The sequence below is a fragment of the Urocitellus parryii genome, chromosome 4 (genome assembly GCF_045843805.1).
Source record: "Urocitellus parryii isolate mUroPar1 chromosome 4, mUroPar1.hap1, whole genome shotgun sequence".
Classification (NCBI taxonomy): Eukaryota; Metazoa; Chordata; class Mammalia; order Rodentia; family Sciuridae; genus Urocitellus; species Urocitellus parryii.
The window spans coordinates 101,753,420-101,766,645 of NC_135534.1; the positions used below are offsets into that span (position 1 = coordinate 101,753,420).

Here is a 13,226-nt window from a genome sequence, read left to right on the forward strand (position 1 = left end):
TTTTCTCCTTTAGTGTAATACTTCCCTGTGTTCATTTTCATCATTGTTTTTCATTTCCTCTTTGTGGAATATTTTGCTTAGGATGTTATGTAGTGCAGGCTTTCTAGTTGTAAATTATTTTAACTTTTGTTTATCATGGAAGGTTTTTATTTCATCATCAAATCTAAAGCTTAGTTTTGCTGGATATAAGATTTTTGGTTGGCTTCCATCTCCTTTCAGAGATTGGTATATGCTGTTCCATGATCTCCTGGCTTTGAGGGTCTGGGTTGAAAAATCTGCTTAGATACATATTTGTTTTCCTCTATATGTGATCTGATTCCTCTCTCTTGAAACTTTTAAAGATTCTGTCCTTATTCTGTATGCTAGGCATTTTCATTATAATGTGCCTTGGTGTTGATCTGTTGTAATTTTGTGTCCTGTAAGCCTCTTGTATTTGGTTTTCCAATTCATTCTTCATGCTTGGGAAATTTTCTATTATCTCATTGAAGAGACTGTGCATTTCTTTGTTTGAAACTCTGTGCTTTCTTCTATCCCAATAACTCTAAGATTTGGTCTTTTGATGCTGTCCCATAATTCTTGGGTGTTCATGGTTTCTTACTGTCTTCACTGTGTGATCAACTTTATTTTCCAGATAGTATACTTGTCTTCATTATCTGCTATTCTTTCTTCCAAGTGACCTAGTCTGTTGGTTGTGCTTTCTATTTAGTTTTTTATTTGGTTTATTGTTTCCTTCATTTCAAGGATTTCTGACATTTTTTCAGAGTCTCTATCTCTTTCTTGAAGTAATCTTTTGCTACCTGTATTTGCTCTCTTATCTCTTTGTTGGAGTGACCAATTTGGGGCTGTATTTGCTCATTTAAGTCATTCTTTAATTCACAGATGATTTTAATTATAAACCTTCTGAACTCTTTCACTGACATTTCATCAACTTCGCTGTCCATAGGTTCTGTTATTATAGTATCCTGGTTTGTTTGGGGTGCTTTCCTCCCTTGTTTTTTCATGTTGTCTGCGTGTCTTCCTTTCTTACAGTGTGGATCTGAGTTATTATTTTTTCTTCCCCATATTCTTGTAGTACCCATGCAGATTGTCTGTATCTCACCTTGATGTTGGGCTTTTAGACCCTGCTAGTGGCCCTCAATGTATGCTACTACAACTAAAGGTGGTGGTGGCAATAGCCAAGGTAACTGGAGACAATAGTGGAAATGTCCCAAGATGGATGCAATGTCTTACAGAGATGGGACTGAAAGAGTGGGCTTTGGGTTGCCTGCTCTGAGATGCAGCTGCTTCTAGGTCCTGTCTGTTGTCAAAAGGCAGGGGCTAAAGTGTGGGGAAGGCTATGGTGATGTCTGCAGTGTTCCAAGATGGAAGTGGGTTAGGCTTGGGCTCCTAGGTGTGGGGGAATGAACTCAGACCTACACCGGGCCTGGGTCCCATGTATGTAGGTGTGCGCAGAACATCTGGGCCAGACATGAGCTCCCCTGGTGGTCTGCTGGTTGGAAGAGGTGGTCCTATGCTGGAGCTTGAGCTCCAGTGGGTGTCTGCAGCTGGTAGGATAGACTGGGGCCGACTGTGTGTAATTTTCTTTATTCTGGTGTCTTTATATGTCTTTGATTTCAGTGTAAAGATGGCCTCATGAAAATAATTTAAAACTATTCTCTCTAATTTTTTGGAATACCTGAGACAGATTGATATTAGTTCTTCTTTAGATGTTTGCTAGAATTTAACAGTGACGTCTTCACATCCTGGGTTTTTCTTTGATGTGAGACATTTTAGTAGTGATTCAATCTTCTTAGTCATTATTGGTCCATTTGTATTTTTTATTTCTTCATGATTCAGTCTTGGTAAATGTTACATGTATAGGAACTTATCCATCTCTTTTAGGCTATCCAGTTTGCTGGCATGTAGTTGTTCATGGTGATCTTTTATGATCTTTGTATTTCTGTGCTATCAGCTGTAATGTATACTTTCTCATTTCTGAATTTTTAAATTTAGACCTTCACCCTTATTTTTTCTAGTCTACCTAATAGTTTGTATTTTAAAAAAATCACTTAGTTTTAGTGATCATTTCTATTGGCTCTCTATTCTCTATTTTATTTTTGTGCTCTGATCTTTATTGTGTCCTTCTTCTTAGAATTTTGACTAAATCTGTTCTTCTTTTTCTAATTCCTTGAAGTTTCAACATTAGGTTGGTTATTTGATGTGTTTATTGCTATAAAATTCCTGATTAGAATTGTTTTTTTCTGCATCCCTAAGTTTTGGTATACTATGGTATGGGTACATTGTGATTTGTCTCAAAATATTTTTTAATTTCTATTTTTCCCCTGTGGTGCTAGGGATTGAATCTTGGACCTTGTACATGCTAAGCAGAGGCTCTACCACTGAGCCAAGTCCAGCCCTTACTCTTTTTTTTAAATTTCTTTTATGACCTATCTGTTGCTCATGAACATATATTTGATTTTCTTGTATTTGTATATTTTCTGAATTCTTCCTGTTATTGATTTCTAGTTTTATAAGATTGTGGTGGAAAACATACTTGATATAATTTTAATCTTAAGATTTGTTATGTGGCCTAACATGATCTAGCAGGTAGAATATTCTGAGTGCACCTAAGAGGAGTGTGTATTCTGCTGCCATTGGGTGGATATTTCATATATGTTTATTAATTCCATTTTGTCTGAAGTGCAGTGTTTTGGTTTGGGTTTGTGGTGCTGAATATGGGACCCAGGGCCTCATACATGCTAGGCAATTGCCAGCACTCCAACCCTGAGCTACATCCCCAGCCCAGCTAAAATGTACTTTAATTATGATGTCTCCTTACAGATTTTCTGTCCAGATGATCTATTCATAGATGAAAATGGGTATTAAAGTGTCCTCTACTATTATTATATTATAGTTTATCTCTCTCAGATCTATCAATATCTGTTTTATATATTGATCTGCTTCAATGTTGGAGATTATACACACACACACACACACACACACACACACACATACATATACACACACAAACACATACAGACATATCATCTTATTTGACTCCTTTATCATTATATAATGACCTTTTTGTTTGTTTTAAAATTTTTAACTTAAAGTTTGTTTCATCTGATGTAACTATAGCTAATACTGTTCTCTTCCTGTTCACTTGCAAGGAATGTATTTTACCATTCTTTCACTTTTAATTGTGTGTGTTCTTACAGGTGAAGTCTCTTGCCAGCAGCATAGAGTTATATCATTTTTATTTTTTTCATCTGTTCAATGATGCTATCTCCTTAGGAGAATTTATTATATTATGATAGGTAATTATTGATACGTAAAGACCACTTCCATTTTGCTGTCTTCCTATTGTTTTGTGGAGTGTTTATTCTTTCCTCTATGCTCAATTTCTTCCTTTGTGACTAGTGATTCTTTTCTCGTGGTATGCTTTGAATCCTTACTTTTTATCTTTTATGTACTCGCTACAAATGTATTCTTTGTGGTTACCATAAGACATACAAAAAACTCTAATAGTGATAGCACCATATTTAAGCTGGTAACAGCTTTAGCTTCATCACATGAATAAAATCTACTTGTATACCACCCACATTTTAAATGTTGGATGTCACAATATATTCTTTTGTATTCTGTTTCCTTCAACAAACTAGTTTAGCCATTATTATTTTAATTCTTTTGCTGTTTAACCTTCATAATGAAGATATAAGTAATTTCTCATCATCATTACACCATTAGAGAATTCTGACTTTGTACATACTTTTACAAATTAGCCTTATGCTTTTCCACATTTTATGTTACTAATGGAATTTTTTTATTCAGCTCAAACCACTACCACTATCATTTCTTGTAAGAGAGATATGATAGTGATGAACATTTTAGATTTGTTTGTCTGGGACTAAATATTTTTTACTAAATTTTAGTTTTTATATAAAAATAATTAAACAAAAGCATTCATTCACTACAGTTAAAAACATTTTCTCATTTGGTCTTCCAAGTTGACCAACAAGGTAGATTTTACAACCACCATTTAAAAAAGATCCTAAGGCTCATTGGGATTAAATGGTTCTTCCAAAATTGATGAGCCAACAGAAACTACAGTAATGCTAACAGTATCAAAAGTGTATTGACTATGACACACATGTGTCATTTAATTTTAGTACCTCTCATTATTCCATAAAAGATAAAAGTGATGTTAAAAGGGAACATTTTTGGTGTTCTCTATTCCCTTTCTTGTATTTTAGATACAGACTGCTCTCAATTTGCCTATCTCCCTCCATCACTGGAACATGATCAGAGAGTCCTCAAGCCCTGGAGCATCTCTGAATCCAGCAGCTTCACCAACAGAGACTGAGCTGAGAATCAGTAAGATTCGGGAGAAACTAGACCAAATGATCCCACCCAGACCCTTCACCCATGTGAACAGCACCACCAGTGCCAAACACAGCACAGTCACCATCCTCAACCCTAGAGACACATACTGCAGGGGGGACCAGCTGGATATTCTGCTGGAGGCCAAGGACCACCTGGGACGCAGGAAGGAATATGGAGGGGACTTCCTGAGGGCCAGGATGTCCTCCCCAGCCCTGAAAGCAGGTGCTTCAGGAAAGGTAGTGGACTTCAACAATGGCACCTACCTTGTCAGCTTCACTCTGTTCTGGGAGGGCCAGGTCTCCCTGTCTCTCCTGCTCATCCACCCCAGTGAAGGGGTGTCAGCTCTCTGGAGGGCAAGGAACCAAGGCTATGACAGAGTGATCTTCACAGGCCAGTTCATCAATGGGTCCACACAGGTCAATACTGATTGTGCTCTGATTATAAACTCAAGGACTGAACTATGCCAGTACCTGGATGCTCAAGACCAAGAAGCCTTCTACTGCATGAGGCCTCAGCATGTTCCCTGTGCTGCACTCACCCACATGCGTTCCAAGAACAAGGAGGTTTCCTATCTTAGCAAACAAGAAAGGACCATATTTGTAAGGTAAAAAAATTATTGATGGAGATACCAGGGCAATGATTTACTTTATTTTTCCTATATGTTGGTCCAAAGGAAAGTCCTACAAGAAAATCAACATAGGCACCATTTATGAAGATCCATTTAGCAAAGGATCTGTGAATTAATTTGGGGGACAGGGCTCATTCTTCAGAAGTTCACAAGCTTTTTTAATCTTTGTCAATGAAATGAGAAATTCAGGCAAAATGAAAACCATAAGAGAATGAGAAATCTGTGTGGGTGCACTAATATATTTTTTTCTGCATCTTGCTAAGTCTTTGCTCTCCTTATGGGTACCTGGATCTCATGGAATTATAGGAAAAGAAATGGAAATTTCCTTACTGCCCTGAGTTGAGGAAACCATAATTGGTATTCACTAAAAAATAACTAGATGATCTTAATTATTGAGTCTTTCCTGATTTGAGGCCACCAGCAGGTTCATTTCTATATTTGTCTTTTAAAGGTCAAATGTGGGTGTGGAGATTATGGAAAACTTCAATGTGATTAGTGTCTCCAAATGCAACAGTAAGTGTTCCTGTGTTTGTGGAGAGTGCTTAGTACTAGACAAACTTAAAGGCTTTCCTCTTTCTTTTGGACTTGTTCAGTTTTAGTTTCATCAGCTCAATGCTCATTTATCTTGTCTAATGTGAGCCAAGATATCATGTACTAAGTGGGTGAATTATTGGAATCCCTAGGATATAAAATGCCTCTTTTAGTAACTATATCTCTCATCATTGATCTACTCATCAGATAACAGATTACCTGTCCATCTTACACAATAACCTACAAACTGTGAAACTCTCTCCTAACTCTTTACCAGGCTCCCTTTCCAACACCATCCTTCTGCACACCATCGCCATCAACACTTCCTGCATCACTTCTAGTCCAATAATCACCATCTAGAGGTTTCCAGTCTGCTACCTAGGAGTCTGGTTACTATCATTATCTCCTCTTGATATCTCATGTTTCAAACAACTTTGATATACAAAGTAGAATTTCCAAATTTATTTTTTTCTAGTTTCTCTTTAATTTATTTAACTCAAAACAGCCTAGGAAACCCTATCTAAAATGTTTTAAGGCAATATCATTTATGTCTCTGGCAGTGCAGCACAGTGCAACATTAAAAGTTTGCTAGTTGTTAATATACTTGTCCACAATTAAATATAATTATGTACCTTGTTGTAAAAACGGTATTCTTTACCATGCATGTATGAATAAACCTATACCAGTCATTAAAATACTAAAGTCCTCCAAATAAATGAACAATCAGTGCCCCAGACCTGTCACCTCACTATCATTGCCACCTCAGACCCTTCATTAACCAACTAGGAGGTGAATACCAGGCCCTTCATGGACCTCTAGGACTCTCTCTAGCTACAGAGCACTCAAACAGATTGGATGTTTCCAAACTTATTATTTTTTTCTATGATCTTGAATTTAACTCAATGAATTCATAGATTGATTGGTGGCTTTTAACCCATTGTGAAGAGTATGAAAAACTTAAGGAAAATTTGACTTAAATGATACTATGCTTGACTTTTCATTACTCTACAAAAATGGATGACATTGCTTTTATAGAAAGACTGATAAATACTTAAAGTTTAACAGAGAGTCATTTTGACTTCTGGGATAAAACATGTTCTATTATAATGAAAATTCATGATACACATTAGGAAACTCACATTAGGTCTTTTTTTCCTGAAAAACAGCTATTCCATATGAGGATATTTCTGTAAGGCTTTTATACTATGACCACCATCTTCACCCCCCTATTAAGAGGACACTTAGTAAAGACAGAAAGTTCTTTAGCAATACTGATAGATGTTTTAGATTTGATGTTTTAGAAGGTGCCTTCTTGCTGATTTTTGCAGAAGACCCAGTTCCACCAAAAGAGAAATGCAAGCCTCGCATGACATCCACAATCCCCAGTGGGCATGTTTGGAAACAAATATGGCATCCAGGCTCCTGCAGTTTGGCTCCAATCAAAATGAATGAGTGCCTGAGAGGAAAATCCATACACCTATTGGGAGATTCCACCATCCGCCAATGGATTGAATACTTCAAATCCAAAATCAACAGTATGATTCAGTCTAAGCTTTTATTCATATTCCCTTCAAAATTTTCCTTAACTTTAAAGGAGAATAAGAAATGTAGGAAATGGCTCATCTTTATCATATTTCTTCATCACAATACACCAAAATTTTTCATAGGACATAGATATCTTTCCTTTACAAGAATACATTGATCTAAAATGAAGGGAGCAAGTGTAGAAAAATGTTTATCACCTCCCTGCCCATGAGAAATTCACACTACAGTATTTAGCCAGAAAGCATAGAAATTATCAATGGAGCTAAAATGATTTCAGAAATTAAAATGTCCACTTTCTATAGTTAGTGTGAAGATTATGGGTGTGGACTCTAAATCCAGATGTCCTGGGTTCAGAATCTGACTTCAGATCCTATATCAGTGACTTGGACCAATTACATAAATAGTCTGTCCCGGGATTTACTCATCTGAAACCTACAAATGAAAAAAAAATACCCATCTGATAAAATGAGGTAATACAGATGGTGAATTTTGAGCATTATCCTTGAGGAAGTAAGATTTTATGTAAATTATCATCACTATTACCATCACCTGATAGTATGACAGATATAAGAGGAAGGTAAAACTTATATCACATTGGCACAGTGTTTAAAAGCATGTGATTTAGAGTCTAACAGAACTAGACTGAGTCCATTAGAAAAAATGATCTTTGGCCTGATATTTATTTTCTCTGCCACATTTTCCTCATACATCCAATAAACATGGTGCTTATGTTTAAGATGAAATCAGGTAATGGAAATAAAGAATTCAACACATTGCAAGGCACATTTGCACATAGAAAGGGCCCCCCAAAACAACAGAAATTGCCATTATCCATAGTTAATGTTAGAGTTGGGTTCAGATACAGCTGGAAGAATCCTAGTCCAGTTGCTATATTTACAAAACTAAGAGTACACCAACAATACCTCAAAATCCACTAACATATCTCAGCAACCTTACCTAGAAAATTGTCACTACCTGCCTGTCTATGTTCCTGGGTCTGGTTCCTATTACCTAGGATTATTCAGTCATGGTGGCTCTGTCCTGGTCTTCCAGACATGAAGCCACTAAGGGTCTCCAACTAGAGAGAAAGATGATTCTCTTAATAAAAGGGGAAATCAGTAGGACCTGGACTTTAAGTTTTAAGAATTCCCAATAAAAGGGGAGAGTTTTCAATCCCGACATCTAAAAATTGACAAAACTCCTTGGGACCTCAGTTTGTTCAGCTATAAAAGCAAGGGTTTAGTGACAACCTTCAGCATCACATTCTACAATGGAAGGTCTCTTAGTTCTACAGAGTACTTCAGGACTGAGTTACTTAACCTCTTTAGCTCATTTTGGATGTTGCAGTTGGAAAACATCTCCTGTATGTTTTGCTTAAAGTTGAACTTTGTGGCCAGAGTCGGCTTTGGAAGAGAAAACTGAAGTAAGTTGGAAGCAGAGTGAAGAAAATCATTCTGCCATTTTACACCAACCAACCTCCAGCATGTCTGTTTTCTAGTCACTAGGTTAAGTCTTCAAACATATCTCTTTATTTCTAAGGTAGCACATGTGACAAAGCATTAGTAATCATTTAATACACATTTCCCACTGACATTTTTGCTATAAATCAACTGGCCTTAATATTTAGATAAGGATGTAATTGAGATGCTGAAAAATGGTAAGACTTTATCTTATTCTACTTGTGCTGTGTTTATCTCCAGATGTGTCAAGATCAGGTAGGATAGTTTCATAAGATGTGGTGGGAACTTCAGTGTTCTTTACACACTGTGTAGTCTTCAGCAGGGGATTTTCTCTCTTGAGTTTTTCTTCCTATGATATGACAATTAGACACTTAAATGAGGGATGTTGACATGAGTGATTGCCTCAGTTTAAATAAATGTAAACTGTAAATGATTTCACAGAAAGTAATACTATTATTATTACAGATGATGTACTCAGTACAATTCCATGCATATGGAAGGAAACACAGAAGTTTAGAATATAACCTTAGTCTTCAGGGATTTTGCGAAGTATTTGAAGAAATAGATTTATTTTAGTTTCTTAATATAAATAACATTAGTTAGTATCTTTCTGTGTCTTCAAATAATTTTAATCTAGAGCCAACAAGTTTTACAAAAATAATACTTACAAAACTAACCACATAGTCCTCCAGTGCAGTTTTTTCAGTGCTTTACGATTCATCCAGTGGCACGGTTCTGCAAAAGGACATAAGTAATCTATAATATTTTTAATTATTCAATTAAATTTCAAAAGTGTCCCTTCAATCAAGCCTATAATAAATCAAACATGATTAATTTATTTATATATAATCACCAAATATTTTCTCTTGTATTTATGACTGACAATCATATTTAGTTCATTATAGTTATACGTAACATTGGGTTTGTTTTAACATAATTATACAAGCATGAAATATAATTCGCTTCAGTTCAGTTGCCAGTACTTCTTCTTTCCTTCTCTTCCCTACCCCTGTTCCCTTTCCTCTATTCTACTGATCTTTCTTCCATTTATTTACAGTTTTATAAATTAGTGTGTTTTGGATCTGTAAAGGTGAAATTCATTGTGGTATATGCTCATAGGAATGTGTGGTAAGATTCATTCCACCATTCCTCCCTTTTCCAGTCCCTTTGCCTTTCCACTCAATCACTTTCTTCTACTCCACTGACCTCTCTGCTATTTTCATGAGATTTCCTCTTCCCTCCTTTCCCACTTATTTTTTTTCTAGCTTTCACAGATGAAGGAAAACATTTGATCCTTGACTGTCTGAGTCTAGCTTATTTCACTTAGCATTAAGTTCTTTATTTTTATCCATTCACCATGACTTGTCAATCTTATAACTTTATTCTCCTCTCATTTTGGGATTGCTTGTCTGTCTCCAGCACTCAAGTCAGTGAATCTGCATGAGTATGGAAAACTGCAAAGCCAACTAACTGTGGACTTGGATAGGAATATCAACATCCAGTGGCAAAAACATGCTTATCCATTGATTGGATCATCTACTTATTCAGTCAAAGATATTGAGTACCTGGCCCGAGTCATTGACAGAACTGAAGGAGGAAAAAACATTGTCATTGCTATTTGTCTGGGCCAGCATTTCAGACCCTTTCCCATTGATGTTTTCATCCGAAGGGCCCTCAATGTGCACAAAGCTGTTCAGCGACTCCTTCTGAGAAGCCCAGACACCACAGTCATTATCAAGACAGAAAACATCAGGGAGATGCACAATGATGCGGAAAGATTAAGTGACTTTCATGGCTACATTCAAAACCTTGTCATGATGGACATTTTTCAAGATCTCAATGTGAGCATCATTGATGCCTGGGACATCACAATTGCATATGGCACAAATAATGTCCACCCACCTCAATATGTAGTTGGAAATCAAATTAATATATTCTTAAACTATATTTGCTAGATAGCACATATCTTTGAAATTCATTCATTTAGGGAAATGATCTATTGAGTGCCTGCTAGCATATTGGGTGTCATTTTTGTCTCAGAACTCCAAGGTAGATGAGAAGATAATCTTCACTGTGGCTGGCATGGATCCACCAGTTCAGCCAAGTAAACTATTTCTACTGTGAAATTTCACTTACAAATAAAAAGGTCATATCTGCACCAGACAGATTCATGCTGCTCTTCACCAATGGGAAGTTAAGACACCTATGAGTAAAAGGTCTTCTCTCTGGTACATGTAATCTATAAGTAATTGTAAAATAAACACTTAGAGAAAGAAGTCTCATTTTATTATGTCTACCACTATAAACAGATGTAAGCTGATTTCCAAATGAGAAGTCTTATGAGGTGATTCTCCCACAGCTCCAGAGGAGAAGCAGAAGGTCTCTGGATCCCAGAAATATCTAACTTTCTCTCCTTATAGAACTCCCACTGAGAAGCTCTAATCAGCATTTAGCATCCATGAATATTAGGATATCACATACGAAAGTACAGTGTGCTAGAATTGAAGGACCTGGGTCTTAGCTCTATTGTGTACAGTAATGATAAGACTGAATAAGTCACTTCAGTTCTCTGAGCAACAGTTTCACAAATGGAGAGATTAGTCTAAACTTCATGATAGTAAGACCTGGCTCCATGTGATTCTGGGACAGGAGACAGGAGAGGTGCCTGGTGGGCTGGGTACAGGTTCCACCCACTACAATTCAGCCCTAGTACCAGTCACTCTGACCTATGTGTGTATTGCACTTCTAGGTGAGATTCTGCTTAGGAAAAATGCTCCACTAAAAATGTTTGAAAGCCATTCAATATATAATGAACAATATTGGTTCCTCTAATGTACACAGGAAAGTTATCATGGTGATCACTCTCATTTGCACTTTAATAGGCCTTCCCATAAAGTGACCAAAAAGGAGTGAATGATATAAGAATGTCAGTTGAATAGGACAATTTAATTATCACAAAATAACTTGACAGAGCTCCAACCTACTCTTACTCTATCTGGGGAAAAAGCAGATATAATAAGACACCTTAAGCCTGTTTGTCCAGTTTCCTTTGGGAAGGGGATAATACATTTTATATTCATTTGTCAATGAACCACAGTTTGCAGTTTAGTGCCCAGTGTACACTCAGATCATCAGAAATATTTATGGAAACTCTATCAAGTTCCAGATACCATCTAGCTTTGAGCATACAGTGGTCAAGAAGTCACATGAAATAGCTGCCATCAAAGGCTTCACATTGCTTTAAGGGAAAGATAATACAAATAGAAAGAAAGACATAATTTGTAAAATTATTATGGAATAATTCCAAAATTCATAGTAAAACAGTATGACAAAACAAAGCTTTTGGCAGTGTAATGTGATAGGGTTTTATGTGGTGGTGATGGAGGTGACAAAATAAGTAGAGGTGGGATCAAAATAATGAACAGGCCATGTGTGGTGGTCTTCAAGAAAGGGAAAAAATTTAGAAGAAAAGCATGGAAAACAAAAGACGAAGTGACAGCCTGTGTTCCTAACAAGAACAGGCTGCTTTTGAATATGACGTGGCTTGAAGATAAAGTGTTTTATGAAGAACCAACCAGCAGAAATACCCAGAGCTCCAAGGGGAACAAGCATAGAGAGTCAATCAGCTAACATCTACATGGAAAGAGTGAAAATATGTCAGAAATACCTCTTTATACCTGATACTGTTTCGTTGCCTTGTATCATGTGTGACATTGTCTGGGTAGAAAATATACAAATGTGCCACAGGATTTCAAAATTTGGGAGACATCAGAGTGATCTAGAATTGTTCTGGAAAACTTTCTAGAGAGATGGTTTCTAAACTGGGGACAGATCATTGAGTTTGAATTGGTGAAGGGGAAAACCGGCCCAGGTGGGCAACAGGATCCCCTAAAGTCCGAAAAGCAATATTCCTATTTGTGTTTTTCAATATGTGTGTTTACCTATAGTATACTTTATATGTATGTTTCAATTCACATGGAGAATGTTATAATAAAGATTTCTCATGCTTATTGCCTTCTTCCCTTTCACACAACACCACTCCATGTTGTAAGTAAACCTACTGAGGTGCTTCTACTGCTGGGCAGTGTCTCCCTGTGCATATCCACTGCATTCTTCTTCACCACTTCATACTTATGTATACTGAAGTCTACCAATTCCCTGCAGCTACACGCGGATACACAATCAACAGAAATAAAATTTTCATATGATTCTTTATGGATCTGACTGACAAACCCTCTGTAACATGCTCAAATCAGATTGCTTCAACTAAGGCCTAGGCAGACAGAACTTATCAAAAAAAAATCCAGCACAACTGCTTTCAAAATGACTGTATTAATTTGCAATTTTACCAACAATGTAACAGAATTGTGTTTAAACTGTAATCTACATTACTAACCAATTGGATTTCAGCCAGCAGTGGCAGCATTGTTTGGCTTTAGAAAATATATTAATGCAATTTATCAGATTTAAAGATATAAGTAAAAGAAATCAGACAACTACCTCAGTGAATCAAGAAAAGATGACTTGACAGTAACCCAATTTCCTTCCATTGATAAGAAAAACAATTTGTGAACTGTTTTTCAGAAGAGAACTTCTTCAACCCAATAGAAGGGACTAAAAAGAATAATCATGCACCACAACATCACGTATTTAATCAAATATCACAAAATACCAAAAAAAGGAAAAAAGAAATAGGAAAC

At 36.5% G+C, this 13,226-nt stretch overlaps 1 protein-coding gene across 1 annotated transcript; it reads left to right on the forward strand.

Annotated features, from left to right (window-relative positions):
- Positions 1-4,559: 4,559 nt before the first annotated feature.
- LOC113178291 (NXPE family member 4-like) lies at positions 4,560-10,481 on the forward strand. Its single transcript, XM_077797755.1, has 4 exons — positions 4,560-4,966; positions 5,442-5,509; positions 6,859-7,056; positions 9,946-10,481. The coding sequence occupies exons 1-4, from the start codon at positions 4,560-4,562 to the stop codon at positions 10,479-10,481; spliced, it is 1,209 nt and encodes a 402-aa protein (XP_077653881.1).
- The last annotated feature ends 2,745 nt before the right edge of the window (positions 10,482-13,226 follow it).